The 21,076-nt window shown below is 55.6% G+C and overlaps 1 protein-coding gene across 1 annotated transcript; it reads left to right on the forward strand.

Moving 5' to 3' along the window:
* Nucleotides 1-1,474: 1,474 nt before the first annotated feature.
* IGLON5 (IgLON family member 5) lies at nucleotides 1,475-20,415 on the forward strand. The gene is made up of 8 exons (XM_054465788.2): nucleotides 1,475-1,758; nucleotides 11,827-11,905; nucleotides 13,074-13,306; nucleotides 14,880-14,999; nucleotides 16,296-16,430; nucleotides 16,612-16,732; nucleotides 17,264-17,418; nucleotides 18,214-20,415. Exons 1-8 carry the CDS (start codon nucleotides 1,680-1,682, stop codon nucleotides 18,300-18,302), a joined length of 1,011 nt encoding a protein of 336 aa, XP_054321763.1. The 5' UTR covers nucleotides 1,475-1,679; the 3' UTR covers nucleotides 18,303-20,415.
* The last annotated feature ends 661 nt before the right edge of the window (nucleotides 20,416-21,076 follow it).

The raw sequence follows: 21,076 nt of genomic DNA on the forward strand, positions 1-21,076 counted from the left end.
CCTACACGGAGAGGTGGTGAAAGCTCAGACCAGGATGGGAGAATAAGAAAAGGACAAAGCAGAGATTTGTTTTGGAGGCAGAGCCAGCGGTTCTTGCAGACAAATTGGATGTGAGTGGAGGGGGAAGGAATTGAGGGTGGATATGTTTCTGAGGCAGAGCAGCCCCTACTGGGTAACTTCAAAAGCTCCTGCCTTGAACTGCTACAGAAATAACGTAGGCTCAGAGATTATTTTGCTCCTGCCTATGCCAAGGGGACGGGAACAGGAGGGTGGAATACACCTAGTGAACAGATGCAAAGTGGAAAGGGGAGGGAGAAACTCACTACAGGTTTTTGAGGTGCTGGGTGGAGCCAGGAGCTGCTCCAAGATCTCTCATTCTTCTCAATAACCTTGGGCAATAGGGAATTTTCCACCTTGCAGGGGAAGACGCTGAGGTTCTGGGAAGAGAAATGGCTTGTCCAAGGTCACACAACCAAGTCAGTGAAAGAACAGGGAGCCAGAATGTTTTGCACCTAAACCCTGGATTTTGCACCTAAACCTCACCTGCTCCCCCAAGATAAGTCCCCCAATCCCTTCCCATTGCCTTATTATACTGGGGATGAGGGTTGGGGTGGAGGGAAAAAGCAAATTTCACTCCAAAAGTCAGTGTTTTCGTTATCCATGAAAATAGATGGAAAAGCTGAACTGTGGCCCACAGGAAGAGGGGCCTGGGGGCCTGGACTCCTGGGTCTGAGGGAGGAGGTGGCTGGGGGCCTGGACTCCCGGGTCTGAGGGAGGAGGAACTGGGGACCTGGACTCCCGGGTCTGAGGGAGGAGGGGCTGGGGGCCTGGACTCCCGGGTCTGAGGGAGGAGGGGCTGGGGGCCTGGACTCCCGGGTCTGAGGGAGGAGGGGCTGGGGGCCTGGACTCCCGGGTCTGAGGGAGGAGGGGCTGGGGACCTGGACTCCTGGGTCTGAGGGAGGAGGTGGCTGGGGGCCTGGACTCCTAGGTCTGAGGGAGGAGGGGCTGGGGGCCTGGACTCCTGGGTCTGAGGGAGGAGGGGCTGGGGGCCTGGACTCCTGGGTCTGAGGGAGGAGGGGCTGGGGGCCTGGACTCCTGGGTCTGAGGGAGGAGGGGCTGGGGGCCTGGACTCCTGGGTCTGAGGGAGGAGGTGGCTGGGGGCCTGGACTCCTGGGTCTGAGGGAGGAGGGGCTGGGGACCTGGACTCCTGGGTCTGAGAGAGGAGGGACTGGGGCTAGTCTCCTAGGTCCAAGGGAGGATGAGATTGGGACTTGAAGGAGGAGGGAGCTGGGTTTTAGGAAGTATCCCAGACTCCGTGTTCTGCGGATGTGGTGGAAAGACGTGGGGACGCCTGGGGCGGGAGGGGGTAGGGGCCGGGCCGCAGTAACAAAGGCCTCTCCCTCCAACAAGCAACCCCCCCTCGACCCCGCCTCCCCGGCCCCCCACCTCTCCTGATTGGCCGGTCTCCCTGCCCGTCAGCGCCGCCCCCCTCCCCGGGTCTGCAGCAGCTCCGGCCGCCTCGTCGCGCCCCCCCGGCCCCCTCCCCCCGCCCCCGCCGCCCCCCGGGCCGGTGCAGCCGCAGGCGGGGTCCCCCTCCCCCTCCCCCCTCTCCCCCCAGGCCTCGCGCGCCCCGGACCGGCCCCCCCTTTCCCCTCCCCCTCCGCGCCGCCTCTGCCGCGATGCCCCCCCCTGCGCCCGGGGCCCGGCTCCGGCTTCTCGCCGCCGCCGCCCTGGCCGGCTTGGCCGTCATCAGCCGAGGTACCGCAGCGCCGGGGGCGGGGGGCTCGGCAGGGACGCCAGGGTCTTGGGTGGGTCATTGGGGGATCAGGGGTGGGGGTCGAGGGCTGCATCCCTGGGCCGGCGAGGGGAGGCCCCGGGACGCCGAGGTCTGGGCCCGGGGGAGGGGTCTGCATCCCCTGGCTGGGCAGGGGGACCTCGGACGTGGGGGTCCGCGCCCCGGGGCAGGGGTCGGCGTCCTCTGGCCGGAGCCGGGCCTAGGGGCAGAGGTCTGCTTCCCGGAGCAGGCAAGAGGGTCGCAGACACCTAGCCCGGCCTGGGGGAGGGAGTCTGCGGCTCCTGATGAGGAGGGGGCAGACACTGGAGTCGGGGTCCCCGGGTCGGATCTCCGAACTGAGTTGGGGTGGGGACAGGGGATAACGCCCTGTCAGGGGTGTTCATCCGTGCGTGGAGAGGGTCCCTGAAGAGGTCCTTGCCGGGGGCTGGGGTAGGCATCTCGGGACAGAGGTCAGGAGATGGATGTCTTCCCAGGGTCAGTAAGAGGAGGGGACAAGGGTGTCCCCAGACCTAGTCCCAGGGTCAGGAAAAGAGGGGAAGGGTCTGAAATCCCCCAGCAGGGTCATCTAGGTTGAGAGAAAGTGTTGGTACTTGGGGAGGTTGCAGTTATGTGGGGGAGAAGGGAGCTGGAGATACAGGAAGTTGGGGTGCTGGGCTGGGGTATTGGATTCTGAAGCTCTGATGGAACGTCTAGGTTCCTGGGGCTGGACAGTGGAAGAGCAATGGACATGGGCGGAGGAAGAACAGAGGGAAGGGAAGGGTTAAAGCAGGGTTGAAGGGTTAACCCCGGCCCTCCCAGCTGGGGAGAGGGCCAGGGGCAGGTTTCTGCACTGAGGTTAGGTAGCTGGACCTTGAGTCTCCCCAGTAGGGCCTGGCAGGCAGGGGGTGGTCTAGGAGATTCCTAGATTCCCCCCTAAGAAAAGGGAGGAGAGTGCAAGGAGGCAGGAGGCTGGAGGGTGGGTGCTCAGGAGGGCAGGGAGCTGGGTTAATTCAGACTTTCTGGAGGATTCCCCCAGGCCCTCCCCTGAACAAAGAGTCCCAGGGATAATCAAGAACCCCGACAGAGTCCCCAAGAGTCTCAGGGAGGCTGCCCACATAGACCAAGTCTGGCACAGAAACCCCGTCACAGCGTCCCACCCGAAGCAGCACCTGCAGACACCAGTCACACAAACACAGCCCCATCCACGCAGGACGCAGGGACCTGGTGGGCCAGAGCCTCAGTCCCTTGCTAGTCCTCCCCCCGCCTCCCACCTAACCAGTCTGAATCACCCTCTAACTTTCTGACCACCTGTCTCTGTCTCTGTCATGCATCTCTTTAGGTCTTTGTGTCTCTGCCATTTCTGGAGGTTCCCATCCCTTCCCATCGCTGTTATCCGCTGCTGACTTTCCACCTGCCTCTGTCTCTGGGTCATTGTCTCTCCATCCCTGCTGCTGACAGCACAGTTCCACATCTGTCCCTCTCTGCTTTGCAGACTGTTGCCCATTGCATGACTCAGTGTCTCGATTCTTGCTTGCTTCCTCACTTATGCCTTAATCCTCATTAACTTCTCTCATTTCCTTCTCTCATTCATTTCCTTCATTCTGACCTACGTTTCTCTTTCTTCTTTCTCTTTCTTCCTTCCTTCCTTCCTTCCTTTCTTTCTTCTTTCTCTTTCTCTCTCTCCCTTCCTTCCTTCCTTCCTTCCTTTCTTTCTTTTCCTTCTTTCTTCTCTCTCTTTCTTTCTTTTTCTTGTTTTTTTGAGACAGGGTCTCACTTTCTCACCTAGGCTGGAGTGGAGTGGTGCAAGCATACACAGCTCACTGCAGCCTCAATTTCCCTGCCTCAAGCGATCCTGCCACCTCAGCCTCTGGAGTAGCTGGGACCACAGATGCACACCACCACTCCTGGCTAATTTTTAATTTTTTTTTTTTTTTTTGTAGAGATGGGGGTCTCACTATGTTGCCCAGACTAGTCTCAAATTCCTGGGCTCAAGTGATCCTCCCACCTGGGCCTCTCAAAGTGCTGGGATTACAGGTGTGAGCCACTGCACCAGCCACCTCTTCTTTCTTTCTCTCCTTGTCCTTATCTCGTCTTCTTCTTCCTCCTCTTCTTTCCCCGCTCCTTGTACCCTTTTGACCTTTCCCCTACTTTCCTGTTTCTTCTCTCCCTCCCCTTCTCTCTCTCGCTCTAACTTTCCATTTTTCACATTCACTACTTTTTTTTTTTTGAGACAGAGTTTCGCTCCTGTTGCCCAGGCTGGAGTGTAGTGGCATGATCTCAGCTCACTGCAACCTCTGCTTCCCGGGTTCAAGTGATTCTCCTGCCTCAGCCTCACAAGTAGCTGGGACTACAGGTGTGTGCCAGCACGCTGGGCTAATTTTTGTACTTTTAGTAGATACAGGGTTTCATCATGTTGGCCAGGCTGGTTTCGAACTCCTGACCTCAGGTGATCTGCCCATCTTGTCCTCCCAAAGTGCTGGGATTACAGGCATGAGCCACTGTCTGGCCCCCACATTCATTCTTAAAGTCCCCATAAATCATTATGGGGCCAGACTGGGGCAGGAAGCTGTGGCAGAGCCAGGACGTGGCTTGTGACCCTGGTCAAGTCTTTTCCCACCTCTGGTCTTAGGTTCCCCATTTGAGAACTGGGGACGAGAGGGCATGGGGTGGGGTCGAGATAGAACGAGATGCCAGAAAGACACCCCCACCCACCCATGGACAGTTTGAGCTGTCTGGGAAAAAAAAGCTCATGGCAAGATATGCAAACTAGCATCTTCTCTCTTCTTTTATTCATGATCTTGTCCAAGTTGCAAGAGGAATACACTGCAAAACAGTTCACCTCTGATAAGGGCAAACCCCACTGTGCTCCTGCCCTGCCACCACTCTCACAACCACTGTCTTGAGAGAACCGGTCTGTGGCTGGAGCGCATCCTTCCATAGCTTTCTCTCACTTCTACAGACTTAGACATGACACACAGAGGACAACATAAGTGATGGATTGGTTGGTTTGTTGATTTTTTTTTCCCCAAAATAGAAACAAAATAAGCCCATTTCTCTGCAATCGGCCTTTTCCCACTTAACCATACCTCCCTTACATCCATAAATATTCATCTATCTTCAATTATTTTCTAAATCTTTTATGCCAACACACACGCACCCCCTCACATATACATATTTATTTACAAAAGCAGCTACATTATGGCATTTAGAACAATTCAACACAATCAAATGGCAGTTTCTGCAGCAGCAAATGAGGTGGGTGGTTCCTTTGCTTCTGGGGCAACTAGCAGAGTGATGATGGTCAGAAGGGGGCAGGAGCCCCAGATTTGAGTCCCAGCACTGCCCCTGACCAGCTAGCTCTCCCCAGGACCTCTGAGCTCCGGGTTCATCTGGCTTGTGGGCTGTGCTTGGTTGTTGGTTCATATAGCAAATGCTCATGGGGACCAGGGCCGCTATTCTAGACACTGGATATATACCTATGGCAGTGAGTGAACCAGGCAGTCACTGTCCTCACAGAGCTTAGATTGTAGTGGGATGGAGAGAGATCAAAAACCAAAACCTAAAAACAAATAAAAGGTAATTTCAGAGAGTGATGAGTAATGTAAAGAAGATAAAAGTGACTTGGCCTTTGAAGCTCAAGTGGCTGAGGAAACCATCTCTGAGCAGAGGAGAGTGGAGTTAAGACCTGAAGGAAGAGGGGAAGTCAACCTTTATTATTATTTTTTTTTTGAGACAGAGTTTCGCTCTGTCGCCCAGGCTGGAGTGCAGTGGCGCTATCTCAGCTCACTGCAAGCTCCGCCTCCTGGGTTCACACCATTCTCCTGCCTCAGCCTCCCAAGTAGCTGGGACTACAGGCGCCCACCACCACGCCTGGCTAAGTTTTTGTATTTTTAGTAGAGACGGGGTTTCACCGTGTTAGCCAGGATGGTCTTGACCTCTTGACCTTGTGATCCGCCCGCCTCGGCCTCCCAAAGTGCTGGGATTACAGGTGTGAGCCACCGCGCCCCGCCGGAAGTCAACCTTTCAAAGTTGACAGCAGAGGTAAAGACCTTGAGGTGGGACCAACAGAAAGGAGGGTCAAGCTGGGCGCAGTGGCTCACACCTGTAATCCCAGCACTTCAGGAAGCCAAGGCAGGTGAATCACCTGAGCTCAGGAGTTGAAGACTAGCCTGGGCAGCATGGGGAAACCCCATATCTACAAAAAAAAAAGCCAGGCGTGGTGGCACGCACCAGTAGTCCCAGCTACTCGGGAGGCTGAGGCAGGAGAATCGCTTGAGCCTGGGAGGTGGAGGTTGCAGTGAGCCAAGATGGTGCCACTGCATTCCAGCCTGGGTGACACAGCGGTACCCTGTCTCAAAAAAAAAAAAAAAAAAAAAGAAAGGGAAAGAAAAGGTGTGTCTAGTTTCAGGATTCTTGGCACAGTGTCTGGACTCCCCTGGTGTCGGTGACGCTAATGCCCTCAGATTTTTTCTTTTTTTTTCTTTGTTTTTCTTTTCTTTTCTTTTTTTTAAGATGGAGTCTTGCTGTGTCACCCAGGCTGGAGTGCAGTGGCACAATCTCGGCTCACTGCAACCTCTGCATCCTGGGTTCAAGCAATTCTCCTGCCTCAGCCTCCCGAGTAGCTGGGACTACAAGCACACGCCACCATGCCCGGCTAATTTTTGTGTTTTTAGTAGAGACAGGGTTTCACCATATTGGTCAGGCTAGTCTCGAACTCCTGACCTCAGGCAGTCCATCCGCCTTGGCCTCCCAAAGTGCTGGCATTACAGGCATGAGCCACCATGCCCAGCCAACCTTCAGAACTCTGAGGTCAGCAAAGGGAGGAGGACCCTCCTGGGGACTCCTGGGTGCCAGACATAACAGGCCCAGCCCCTTCTCACAGCCTTTCCCAGCCAGAGCCGCACCCCCTCCTCCCTGCCCCAGTCTCATGCCCCGCCCCTCCACTCCCTACCTCCCAGGTTTCCCATCTGTTTCTTCTGAGACTGTGGAATCAGAGTGTCACCCCCGCGACCCCTGCCAACCATTGCAGGGTCCCAGCTTTGCCTAAGCTCCTTGGCAGGGCGGCAGAAGATTCTCACCCCCAACCCAAGGTCACTCAGCTTGTTGGGGTTCTCTTTCTGTCTTAAGAAAAGTCACCTGCCTACCACCTTCATTCCCAAGTTTATCAAACAGGTGTGAGACCTGTGCATCTGGACCGTAAATCCCACAAGGGCAGGGACCAAGTGAGCCCTCTGATCACCTCTAGACACCTCCCTTGCCACAGGCCGGTGCCTGCCACATAATCACCCTAACAGCCAGCTCACGGACAGCTGTTTGCAAGCACTTAACTGGCAGGCACTGTACTAGAACCTTTACTTGGATTACCTCTTGTAATCCTCCCCACAACCCAGTGAGGAAGGCATGATTATCATTTCCATTTCAGGTGGGGAAATTGAGTCCCAGAGAGGTGAAGTAACTTGTGTGGCTCAGCAGCAGAGCTGGAACTTGAACCCAGCTGCCTGGCAGCCACACTGCGTTCCCTGGGCCCCCTGGTTATGCAGAGTTGGCTTTATCAGTAGATGCTTACCAGGGTGTCTACCCGGGAGTCAGTGACTCAGAGCAATTGACAGCCCAGATACAGCCCTGCCCCCCTACCCGCTCCCCTGAGCAGAGCATCTAGGGAGACCTATGCCAAGCCAGGGATAGCAATAGATGGTTCCTAAAAAAGAAGGTGCTGTTAGGAACCGCTAGCATTTATTGGGTTCTTTCCGAATGCCAACAGCTGAGCTAAATACTTCTGCTTGTATAGTCTCACGGAATCCCTCACAGAAACCCTTGCAGGGAAGAACTACTATTTTTCACCTTGTACAGTTGGAGAAACTGAAGCTCACACTGGCCAGGAGTGGGGGTCATCCAGCTAGGAAGTGGTGGGACAGACATTTGATCTTCCAACCCAAGCTCCTCAGGGATTTATTATCTGGTCTCTGAGGACCATCCATGCCCTTTCCACAAACACTTCCCAGTTCTGAGATTGGCTAGACCCTGGGGGGACACAGCTAAGATTCAAGCCATCACAAAGCTCCTCATCACTGTCTCAGCTAAGTCAAACAGTGCCCAGAAGAAGGAGTGGGGGCTCTGCCTTGAACAGTCAGAAAGGTCCTCCTGGGGCAAGGGACATTTGCACTGGGGTCCTGAAGAATGAGTAGGAGTTCAAGAGTTGAAGAGTGTTGCAGGCATCCATTTATATTCATCCATTCAACAAATATTTCCCAAGGCCTCTGGTGGGCCAGGCCCAGTGTTGGGAGATGCTGGGGACACAAACTTGAGTCAGAACCAAGCTTTACCCCCAAGAAACTTCTAGTCTGATAGGGAGGCCAGATACAGACAGTCATCAGAGTGCAATGGACAAAGTCCTGAGGCACCCGGAGTCCTGCCTTCCCTGCAGGGTCCACTTCCCACCCCACTGACCAGATAATAAAGCCCTGACCAGGCACTCTGGCTCACGCCTGTAATACCAACATTTTGAGAGGCTGAGGTGGGAGGATAGCTTGAGCCCAGGAGTTCGAAACCAGCCTGGGCAACATGGCAAGACCTCATCTCTTAAAAAAAAAAAAAAGTAGCCAGGTGTGGTGGTGCATGCCAATAGTCCCAGCTACTCGGGAGGCTGAGGTGGGAGGATTGCTTTTGCTGGGGAGGTTGAGGCTGCAGTGAGCCATGATCATGCCACTGCATTCCAGTCTGGGCAACAGAGCGAGACTCTGTCTCAAAATAAAAATAGAAATAAAAAATAAAGCCCCAAGAAGCCTGGAGTGGTGTATGGGCTCAACTCATGGGGGCAGCACCTGCTTCAATCAGTTGCTGAGTTCAGGAGCCCTGAAGCCCCTGAACCTTAGGGTAGGCACCTTGGACAGCTCCCTCTTCCCCCCACTTCTTGGTTCCTGTAGGACAGTGGCTCTCAACGGAGAAGTGGGGATGTGATTTTGCCCCTTATGGGGCATCTGACATTGTCTGGAGGCATTTGTGGTGGAGTAGGGGGTGCTATTGGCATCAAGTGGATCCAGATCAGAAGCGAGATGCTGCCAGTCTCCTATGTTGCATAGGACAGTCTGGGCCCAAATGTCAGCCATGCTGAGGTTTAGGAACCCTGGCCCAGAAGGTGTGTCAGCAGGAGCATAGCAAATCCTGTGTGTCTGGGGGATCGGGCAGGGCACGTGCCTGTCTGTCTTCACCAGCCTGGGAAGGGATCTTGGTGCGTACATGTGACTCTTTGGCAGCACTGAATGTAGCACTACCTGTCGTTCGGTCCAGGTTTTTGTTGGTGACTTTCCAATTCCCTGCGTGTGCATATGTGTGTGTGTGTGCGTCCAGCCACGTGTGATCTGATCACAGGAGACAACATGACCTGATTCTCGGCCCAGCGTGGCCCCTTTGTGCTTGAGGGGATGTGACAGTGTCGCTGTCTTGTTACACGGGTTGTAGCTTTGTGTGCGTCTGACCCAGGGCCTTCCAAAGTGCAAAGTTGGGAATCGTGGTGCTCGCACCAGTAGTGTCTGTGTAACCAGTTAGGTTAGTAAGCGTGTGTGTGTGTCTGTCTGTCTTCACCATCCTGGGAAGGGATGTAATTGTGTGTGGACTTTGCAGCCATGTGTGGGGCTTGTTGATGTCGATAGAACCATGTGGGAACTATTGTATATGATGGGGTGACTCAGGGTGCTGCAGTTGCTTGGCCTGAATGTGACTATATGAGCGCTCCTGGGACAGATCCTCCTTTCCAACTGACTTGCTGCTGGGTGCCTATGCAGAGCTGGGTGTGTCAGCATCACTGTATATACACACCTGTCCCTTTGAGCGGGTCCACAGCCATGCGTGTGACTGAGAGGGTGGGACTGTCTCCGGTGTTTGTATGCGTGTGACTGTATGTGTTTGTGTGTGTGTATGGGTGTAGCTGGAGCTGTTTGTGTCTGTATGACTGTGTGTGTACCTCTCTGTCTGGGTAAGGACACAGCAAGTGTGGGGACTATTTCTAGGCCTGGAGAGGTCTCCGTGCCTTGTCCAAGCCTGTGTGTGTGTGTGTGCACGCGTGTGCACACGTGTGTCCATCATCCATCCCCGAGCTGTCTCTTGTTGCTCCCAGGGCTGTATGTAGCAGTGTCCACTGTGTTTAGCTCAGGGAGGGTGAGCCCCCTCTCTCCATTCTCTTCAAATCCCAGCGGTGACTCTGGCATGAGGGGGCCCAGGGTGAGGGGCTGCAGGGCCCAGCCCCAAGCCCCAGAGCCTGGCCAACCCACTGCACCTGGCTCCGTCCTGGCCCCATCCTGTGGGGCTGCTGATGGAGAGGGCCCCCGGGAGTCATTGGGGCAGCACGGGCCATTAATTCATTAGATTAATTAGCTCTTCGCCTGGGCTGGGGGCAGGGCAGCCCCGCGCAGGCCCCTCCCGCTCCAGGAGTCCAAGGTCATCCAGCCGGCCTTCCTCCCTCTCCGCCTGGTGCCGGCTCCACCACCTCCGCATGCCCAGCCCCCACTCCCTGGCCCTGGTCCAGCCCGCTGGCCACGGTCTACAGAGAGATGACTGCGTGGGGGTGATGGGGCCTGCCTGCTGTGCTGAAGTGTGCGAGTGGACATGGGCTCACACCTGCAAGCATGCTCTGGCGAGCTTGAGCACACAGTGTGCCTGTGTAGATGGGTGTGTCTGCGAAGGTTCGTGTGTGTGAGGGTGTATTTGTGCATCTGTGACAGATGTGTGTCTGAGAATGTACACATGTGGATCTCTGTGCGCACGTGTTCATATCTGTGTGTCTGCATGTCTGCGTACACATATGTGTTATCTACATGCATCTGGTTTTATGTGTATGTCTTCAGTACATTTCTGAGTTAACGTACGTGTGCATCTGTGTACTTGTGGGCCTGTGTGTATATATTTGTGTGTATTCATGTATATATGTGTGTTTCTGTGTGTATGCATATATACTATGCACTCATCTGCGCATAGGTACATGTGTGTCTGTATAGTGTACCTATGAATATTTGTGTGCCCATGTACATGTGTATTTGTGTGTATGTATGTGTGTATACATGTATCTGTGCATATGTATTCTGTGGACGCAAGTATCTGTGTGTTGATGTACCTGTGTACATGTCTGTGTGTGTAGACTGTGTGTGGATGTGTGTACATATCTCTGCATATGTATATGTATCTATGGTAATTGTTGGGGTCTTTTTTGAGACCAAGTTTCGCTCTTGTTGCCCAGGCTGGAGCGCAATGGCGTGATCTTGGCTCACTGTAACCTCTGCCTGCCGGTTTCAAGCGATTCTCCTGCCTTAGCCACCCAAGTAGCTGGGATTACAGGCATCCTCCACCAAGCCCGGATAGTATTTTGTATTTTTGGTATAGATGGGGTTTCACCTTGTTGGCCAGGCTGGTCTTGAACTCCTGGTATCAGGTGATCCTCCCACCTCGGCCTCCCAAAATGCTGAGATTACAGGTGTGAGCCACCACACCTGGCCATATCTATGTAATTGTTAATCTGCTCATATTGGTATGTGTGTTGCTGTACTCTGTATCTGTGAATGTATGTTCTGTGTACACAGGTATCTGTGTCTGTGTATATGTCTTATGTGTACATGTGTCTGCATGTATATGTTTGTACATATGTCTCTGTATAGACGTCTGTGTACACATGCATCTGTGTGTATCTGTATGTGTGTGTTTGTGTGCTACGATTGTCTCTGCATCTCTGGAGGTGTGTAGGTTTGTGTGTCCATGGGCACCTACCCATCTGAGTCTGTGAGTCTGTGTGGGCTCATGGGGAGATACATGTTGCATGTGTCTGCTCTGATTGTGTCTCCTGTGGGTGTATCTCCGAAAACATCAGTGCATGTGTGTGGCAGCGGGTGCAGGAGACGTCTGTGTCCGCAAGGACGTGCGTGTGCACATGTGTAGTGCATGTGTGTGGCAGTGGATGCAGGAGACGTCTGTGACCGCAAGGACATGCGTGTGCACATGTGTGCAAGTGCTACCATGCCCGGGCCTTGCCTGAGCTGCCAAGGCTGAGCCATCCCCACCTTCTACAGGGCTGCTCTCCCAGAGCCTGGAGTTCAACTCTCCTGCCGACAACTACACAGTGTGTGAAGGTGACAACGCCACCCTCAGGTACCTCCCTCGGTGGATGGGGACTCAGATCTCATGGAGCCATGCGGTCCTGCCCCTTCACCTTCGGAGCTTCACCTTCCTGGGTGGGGATCCTGGTTACGGGCACAGCCTGGGATGGGAAGACTTGGGCTCCACATTCCCCCTCAGTAGCAACACAACTATGAGCTGGCTCCCCCTCGGCTTCAGTGTCCCCATCTGTCAAAGGGGTGGAGAGAGGGGGGCAGAGGCACACACAGAGAGAGGGACAGAGACCCAGAGAGAGAGCGAGAAAGAGACCCAGAGAGCAACTCAGAGAGAAGGGGACAGGCATCCAGCAGAAAGGGACAGGGTTACTGTTTCCCCAGGTCTCCACCTCTCCTCACCCAGGTCTCTGTTCCCTCCTCTCTCCACGCCTCTCTCTCTCTTGCTTGCTCTCTCTCTCTCTGTTTTTGGGTCTCTGTCCCCCTCTTTCTGGGTCTGTCTCTGGGTCTCTGTCCTTCTCTGTGTGTGTGTCTCTGTCCCTCTCTGTTGGATCTCTGTCCCCTTCTCTCTGAGTCTCTCTCTGGGTCTCTTTCTCTCTCTCTCTCTGGGTCTCTGCCCCTCTCTCTCTCTGTGTGTGTCTCTGCCCCCCCCCCGGGTCTTTGTACCTCTCTGTGTGTCTCTGTCCCCCTCTCTCTGGGTCTCTGTCCCCCGTCTCTGGGTCTCTGTCCCACTCTGTCTCTGGGTCTCTGTCCCCCTCTCTCTCTGGGTCTCTGTCTCCCTCTCTCTCTGGGTCTCTGTCCCCCTCTCTCTGGGTCTTTGTCCCCCTCTCTCTGGGTCTCTGTCCCTCTCTCTGGGTCTCTGTCCCACTCTCTGGGTCTCTGTCCCTCTCTCTAGGTCTCTTTCTCTTTCCTTCTGCATCTCTATTCCTCTCTCCCAGATTCTCTGTTCTCCCCTTTTTGTGTCTTTGACACACACGATCACTCAGTAACCACGAGCTATTGTTCCGTTCTGCACTTGGGCTCACAGCTTTCCCTCCCTGAGGCTCAGCTTACCCCCAGCTTATGGTGGACACAGCAGCATCCGCCTCACAGGGCTGTGGTGGGACCTGGAGATGCGGTGGTCTCCTTCTCCCACCCGCCTCCCCGGTGGGGGAAGGCTGAGGCTGGGTGAGTGGAGAAAAACCTTCCCACTTTCACTCTCCCTGCAGCTGCTTCATCGACGAGCATGTGACCCGCGTGGCCTGGCTGAACCGCTCCAACATCTTGTACGCCGGCAATGACCGCTGGACCAGCGACCCTCGGGTGCGGCTGCTCATCAACACCCCCGAGGAGTTCTCCATCCTCATCACCGAGGTGGGGCTCGGCGACGAGGGCCTCTACACCTGCTCCTTCCAGACCCGCCACCAGCCGTACACCACTCAGGTCTACCTCATTGTCCACGGTGAGCCCTTGGCCGGGGCCTGGCTGGATGGAGGGGTTGAGAGTGTGGGGGAGACGAGGCATGATGACAGATACCACATGTTCCCCAACCCCGGGGATACATAGCAAGAAAGACGGACACAGCCTTGCCCTTGGGGATTTCAGCCCAGCAGAAGGGGGCCAGTTACACAGTGACACATCAGCATGATCACTTCTAGGGCAGGAGAGCTACAGGGATGAGGGGGTGCTTGGGGGAAGACCACGTTCATTTGTTCAGCCCCACTCCTGGAGGGCCTACTCTGTGTGAGCATTGATCTAGGCACTGGGGCTACAGAACAAGGCAGGCTGTCCCCACACCTTGGGAGCTGATTTTCTGAGGAGAGGCTCAGAGAGGACTTCCCAGACGTGACGTCTGAGCTGACGCCTTTGGCTGGGCACAGGGCTAAGACCAGAAAAGAAACAGTGTGTGCAGGGCCAGGTGAGAAAATGAGCCAAGTGTGCAAAGGGAAGTCCCATGAGGCTGCAAGCGCCAGATCCAGAGCAGGAGAGATGGGGCTGGAGAGCTCCACAGTGAGGCGAGAGGCAGAGGGCATCCGAAATGGTGGAGGGCAGGGAGCATCCGGAGAGACGGGACCTGGAGACAGAGAGAATCCAGGGGAATCCTGGCGAGCTCCAATTCTGGAGTCAGAATGCCTGGGTTCCAACCTCAGTGCCACCGTCCACCAGCCCAGGGACCCTAAGCAGGGGAGAGGCCCGGGACTCCTTTGCAAAATGGGGATGGTGCTATCATATGTCAAATCCCAGACGTCGTCAATTGGAAGAGCTACTTTTATTTTATGCCCTACTAGAAAAGAAAAAACAAAAACACTGCCAGTAATACCCTGGCATCCTATCTCGAGGGCCATCCTGCTTGGAGAAATGTTCAAATGGGAGAGGGGGGTGGAAAGCACAGATATGACTTAGAATTGATGAAATACAGTAACATCCACCCCAGAGGCTGGTAGTGAGCATCTAATCAGCGGATTTGGGTAAAGCACTTAGAATAGAATCTGTTACACAGAAAGTCCCATGTGGGTATTTGTTAAATAAATTAATTTAAAATAATAATAAATACAAATAGAGACAGGGAGAGGAATTCAGACCCCAAGATGGAGAAACCAAGTTAGCATGAAGGTGGAGAGAGAACAGAGGCAAGATCAGCAATTAGACAAGAAGATGCCAGGCCCAGACAGAGGTTTCAGAGAAAAGGGCAGAGACTCCTGGGTCTGAGGGAGAAGGGGCTGGGGTACTGGACTCTTGGGTCTGAGGGAAGAGGAGCTGGGGGTCTGAACTCCCGGGTCTGAGGGAGGAGAAGCTCTAGGTCTGGACTCCTGGGTCTGAGGGAGGATGGGGCTGGGGGTCTGGACTCCTGGGTCTGAGGGAGGATGGGGCTGGGGGCCTGGACTTCTGGGTCTGAGGGAAGATGGGGCTGGGGGCCTGGACTCCTAGGGCTGAGGGAGGAGGGGCTGGGGGCCTGGACTCCTGGATCTGAAGGAGGAAGGGCTGGGGGCCTGGATTACTGGGCATCCATATTCAGCCTCTCCCGCTGCCCGCAGTCCCTGCCCGCATCGTGAACATCTCGTCGCCTGTGACGGTGAATGAGGGGGGCAATGTGAACCTGCTTTGCCTGGCCGTAGGGCGGCCGGAGCCCACGGTCACCTGGAGACAGCTCCGAGGTGAGGACCCCATCCCAGGTCAAAAGCCCCGTCCCCCACTGCGCAGTCTGGGCCCTTCCATTCCCCATATCCCTAGCTAGTTTCCCGAGCCCCCTTCTCCCTGGCCCCTTGGCTTCCGCTCCCACTCTGCTTCCAGTTATTTCATCCGCAGACCACAGACCCCAGACCTAAGAGGCGTCACCACTGGCTTTCCACCTGCCGTCCTAGGCCTGGGCCACTGCTTCTGCATCACTTGCCAAACCCCAGCCTGCTCCACTTCCCCAACCCCAACGTCCCAGATGTCTCCCCACACGCTCACAGCATTCTCCTGGGCTAAGATCCCCTGCCACTAGGTGCCCTAAGCCAGGCTGCACCAGCGGTCCTGCGTACATCTCTGCCTCTCTTCTGCTGGACACTGTAGCCCAGCGGGCCTCACGGTGTGGACCCCAGACCCGAAGCATCAGCATCCCTTGGGAACTTGCCAGGAATGCACTTTCCCAGGCTCCAACCAAGACCTGCTAAATCCAAAGCTCCCTCCCGCTCCACAAGCCCCAAGAACCAGTGCTCAAGGCTACCCACAAACAGCACCAGAGTGCCCATATATGACAGTCCAGGTCCTAGACATCACCCACCAGCCCTTTTGTGTGGATCTCCACCACCAGATCCCAGATCCCTGGATCCTCATTCTCAGGGTCTTTGAAGACCCATGGTGCCAATCACTAGATCCCATTCCCTGAATCCCTGGATTTTACCCCACTGGGTCATCTGAGCCCCATGATCCTGGTCTTGAGATCTGGGATCTCTGGATGCCCTAAGTCCCAGAGGGTCTTCTGAGACTGCTGCTGTGTTATGAGACCCCCATATACTTGGATTGCTGACCCCAGTCACCAGATCCTGATTCCCTAGACCCCATGAATCAGATCCCAGAACGAGGGATCCTGCCCCACTGGTCCCATATTTGCTAGATCCTTCTGAGACCTAACATCCTGGGATCCCCCTCCCCATTGGGATGCTCCCCACGGAGCTCCATGATCTGAGTCAGATTCCTGGAGGGATGTCCTGAACCCTTAGATTCTCTAACCCACCCCACTGGGTTCCGGGAACTGAGTCCCAGACCCTCACTCCTTCCCCCACCCCCAGCTGGAGAGATCCCAGGCCCCCGGCCCCGCAGCCCCTCCCCCACCCCACCCCCATTGACCCGGGCACTCCAGGCCTTGCCGTGCCCGCCCCGCTGATGTGTGTCCGTGTTGTGCCCGTGTTGTCCCGTGTTAAGTGTTTGTGTCCGGCCCCGCCCCCTCCTCCTCCTTCCCCCCACAGACGGCTTCACCTCCGAGGGAGAGATCCTGGAGATCTCTGACATCCAGCGGGGCCAGGCCGGGGAGTATGAGTGCGTGACTCACAACGGGGTTAACTCGGCGCCCGACAGCCGCCGCGTGCTGGTCACAGTCAACTGTGAGCCCCCCTGGCACTGGGCACGAAAGGGTGGCGGACCCCCGAGTCCCTCGGGAGGAGGGGTCCGAGGGAAGAGGAAGCGGGGGCAAGACTTACGGGCCTGAGGGAGGCGGGGGCTGGGGGCGGGACCCCTTCGTCCCCACGCGGCTAGGAGAATTCGCTGACCCTCGCCCCTCGCCAGATCCTCCGACCATCACGGACGTGACCAGCGCCCGCACCGCGCTGGGCCGGGCCGCCCTCCTGCGCTGCGAAGCCATGGCGGTTCCCCCAGCGGATTTCCAGTGGTACAAGGATGACAGACTGTGAGGACAGCACTGAGGGGGCCGTGGGAGCGGGAAGGGGAGGTCCTTAGTCCCTTGGATTGTGAGGCAGGGGGACGGAGCGGGGCAGGGGAAGGCAGCAGAGCTCTGGGTCCCGAACCTGGGGCGTCCAGCTTCTAGGTGATGGGGTCTGTCCAGCCCCGGAGACAAGCTTGGGTCCTCGCTTGATGAATGCTGGAGCCCCGTCTCCCCAGACTTTTCAGGGAGCTGGCTAGGGGTCGGGGTCAATGCTGAGGATCTGTCGGGCAAGGTTTAGGGGACAAGCAGAGTTCGGGAGGCCCTAACGGCTAGGGGTGCACCACGGGAGAGTCCAGAGTCCCTGAGAGGCCAGGGTGCCTGGACGGGGGCGGCGGTGGGAGTGACCCGAGGTCCATGAGGTGCTAGAACCCGAGGCGATGGATCACTGGGGTAGGGGGCAGAATGCTGGGTCTCCGGGGAACGGAGAAGCCTGAGAGTCGGGGAGCTGGCCTGGCTGGGCGCTGCGGCCCGGCCCCTGACCCGGATCCCTGGCAGGCTGAGCAGCGGCACGGCCGAGGGCCTGAAGGTGCAGACGGAGCGCACCCGCTCGATGCTTCTGTTTGCCAACGTGAGCGCCCGGCATTACGGCAACTATACGTGTCGCGCCGCCAACCGACTGGGAGCGTCCAGCGCCTCCATGCGGCTCCTGCGTGCGTCTTCGGGCGGGGCGGGGCCGGGAAGGTGGGCGGGGACGGGGGCGGGGCTAGGGAAGTGGAGACGCCGGGACCGCCCTTCAGGCTGGCCCTGAACTTAGGAGATGGACGCTGAGACTGAAAAGCAATGCGAGTAAGAAACCGACCCACGCAATCAATATTCATTGAGCGCCAGCTAAGGGTTGGTCGTGGGGGACACAGCTGTGCACAAAAGAAACAAGGTTTGGGGATTCGCAGAGCTTATCGTCTAGTAGGAGTAGAAAAGCAATAAACAAGTGGTCATGTAGAGAAATAAGCAAACACACATATAAACAAAAAATAATTTTGGAGGCCGGGTGTGGTGGCTCACACCTGTAAATCCAGGCACTTTGGGAGGCCGAGGCGGGCTGATCACCTGAAGTCAGGAATTTGAGACCAGCCTGGCCAACATGGTGAAACTATGTCTCTACTAAAAAAAAAAAAAAAAAAAAAAAAAAAAAAAAACAAAAATTAGCCAGGCGTAGTGTTGGGCACCTGTAGTCCTAGCTATTCAGGATGCTGAGGCAAGAGGATTGCTTGAACTTGGGAGGCAGAGGTTACAGTGAGCTGAGATTGCGCCTGGGTGACAGAGCGAGACTCCGTCTCAAAAAAAAGAAAAAAAAATAGAAACAGAGTCAGAAAAGCAGGCACACCCAATGAGAGATCCAGAAAGGACCCTAAAGAGTGGGCTCAGAAGAGATGGGGCCCCTGGAGAGACACACATGGGGTCCCCCACTCTCAGGCCTCCCTCCATCACCCCTTCTCTTCCCCCAGGCCCAGGATCCCTGGAGAACTCAGCCCCGAGGCCCCCAGGGCCCCTGGCCCTCCTCTCCGCCCTGGGCTGGCTGTGGTGGAGAATGTAGGCGCAACCCAGTGGAGCTCGCCTCCCCCTGCAGGGGGCCTCAGGCCAAGAGTGAGAGAAAAGGGGGAGCAAGAGCCGTGGGTCTCGTGGGGGCAGAAGAGCTCTTGGCCACCAAGGAAGAAGAGAGAGGAGGAGGAGGAGGCAGAGGAAGAAAGATCTTTAGAGAACCCATCACTGTGAGGGATAACGCAAAATTATGCATCTTTCTACAGCCATTCTCGCCACCCGTTCACGTTTCCGATTGTGACCCACTCCCGCCACCCCATACCCCTCTCTCTTAGCTCAGGCTGTCAACTGGCTTGTGTGGGTGTGGGTGTGTGAGTGTGAGCCTGCATGCGTGTGTAGGTGTCTGTGTCTCTGTGTGTGTGTGTGGGTGGGTGGGCTGGGGGAAGGGACTCAGCCGTCCTCCTACCCCCGAAACCCCCATGTCCGCTGTCCCCAACCTTACTGCCTCTCACCTCTGGCTGGAGGTAGGTATGAGGCTCTGCAGTGGAAGCTGTGAAGAGAGGCTTACCAGGCTCCCTGCTTCCCCAATATATGCACGCACACTACCCCTCCCCCTGTCGAAAGGGCAACTCCTGGCAGGTTGGGAGTGGGGAGGGGCATTGCACTCACCTGTCAAGCTGTCATTCAGCCTTTGTGAGTAAGTGGGGGACCTCCATCTGGGCTCTGGGCTTCCCTGCTGTCAACCACCAGCTTCCTGTAGCCAGAGGCCCCATCGCTGGCTCAGTGGCCTGAGACCTTCCCACTTTTCTTGTCCCTCCCCACCCTGGATTTTCTGGCCCCCTCCTGGGCCAATCGGTGCTTCCATCCAACTGTCAGACTGGTGGCAGGAGTCACCTGTCTGTTTCAGTGCTTTGCCCTACCCCTGCCACCACTCCCCTTGGCCTTGATTTCCCCACCTGCGGCACCAGCCAGCTGCCCTTGGGGCCTTTGCAGCTGGCCCACAGGTGTGAGCTTGCTAGTCTATCACTTCCTGGCCTCTCCACCAACTGTACCTCCCAAAGGCTACCTGACCGCCCTCACACACACTCAGACGCACCACACACTCATACACACAGACACACACACACATGCACACCAGCGACTGTGACCAGCAATAGCCCCCTGGCTCCAGCTGTCCGGTAGCTGGTGACTAGCTGTATTTCCCCCTGGGTAGGCATCTGATGTCAGGAAGGGACGCTGAGAGGCTGCAGCCTCAGCTGTGATTGAAGGAATACTCCACCCTGGTACACCACATCACACAAAGTGGGGGACAGAGAGGCATCACACAGACATCCTGAGCCCAGACAAAGATGCCATGTCACCAACTCCAACTCCCAGGAGACCCTCTATATAAACACCCACCCCAAACCACACCACCTAGAGTCTGGTGGAGAAAAGGAGAGGGCAAGGCACAGTGACTGTACCTCAGACGGGGGCATGGGCCCCATCCCACATTGTCTTCCATTCCCAGGGTCCAGGGGATGGGGTGGGACAGGGGAGGGATGCTAGGGAGGGGGTGGGGGGCCCTGGGGGCCGTGTGTTCCAATTCATGGGGAGTGTTGAGACCACCACACCAATAAACGCCTTTTTCCAAAGTCTGCCTGCAGGTGTCAATGTCATTAAGGATTAGAGTTAATGAAGGGCAAAGGGTAGCAGTCAATTGGTGGTGCCTCTCCAGCATCATTCCTACCACCTACTTTCTCACTGGTAGACTTGGAATGGACTCATTACAGAGATGCCCTGTGATTGGCCTAAGACACCCAGCATAGCCCATTTCCCACCGTGATTGGCTCAGAGACGGGCACATGACCCAGTAAGGCTAATGAGAAAGTGAATGGAGTCCCAAGAAGAGATGCTTTTCTGCTGGATATTGTGGCTCCATGATGTGGGTCTACATCTGTACGGTTGCTTTTCTCCATCACATAGAGAGATCTTGGGTCTGTGGGGATAGCAGTGTTGGGGAGGACAGCATATGGAGCCTGAGAATGATAGGAACACTGTGAAGTGCAGAGTGGAAACCTTAGAGAAACTGAGTCCATGATGATATCATTTGAGCAGCTGGATCAAAACTTAACTGATGCCCATCTTCCCTTATATAAGCAATAAAGTCCCCTGTATATTTAAACCAATTTGCATTGGATTTTCTATCTCTAGTAATAAAAACGAGAATGAAAACTCTAATAGATACAGAAGAGACATAGAAGGCCCAGAACCCCAACCCTCACCTTTCCAAAAGGATCCAGGGGTTCTATTTTCCAGTGGCCTTTTCTACCCCCAATCATTAACCAGAAGTTCTCTCACATGCTTTCCTTCCCTGAGACAGATACTGGTTGCCCACATTTGAGTTGTTTGGTTCCCGTTTCTTCTTTGCTGGCAGATCCATGTGTTATGATACAGGCTAGATATTTGGTTTCCTAGCCTCCTTTGCAGCTATGTGGCCAGTTTGGGCCAAAGAGACATAAATGGAAATTTGCTTGTACGTTTCCAGGAAAGCTTCCCTCCCACCCCATGAGAGGGAAGAAGGCAGTGATAGAGGGAGGTAGAGGGTGGGGAAGATGTATAGGGAGGAAGTTCTGCCCCCTTCGTTTTATCTTTGGATACAGTTGTATGAAGATGTGATGACTGGAGCTGCAGCAACCATCTTGCTACATGAGGCAACATGCTTAGAGTCAATGTGCCAACCCACTGAGGGTGGCAGAGCAGATGGATGCAAAGGGCCCATGTCTTTAATGGCATCACTGAGCTGCTGAGCCAGCCTGAAACCAGCCACCTCCATAGTTCTTGCCACCA

Source organism: Pongo pygmaeus, chromosome 20, assembly GCF_028885625.2.
Source record: "Pongo pygmaeus isolate AG05252 chromosome 20, NHGRI_mPonPyg2-v2.0_pri, whole genome shotgun sequence".
NCBI classification, from domain to species: Eukaryota; Metazoa; Chordata; class Mammalia; order Primates; family Hominidae; genus Pongo; species Pongo pygmaeus.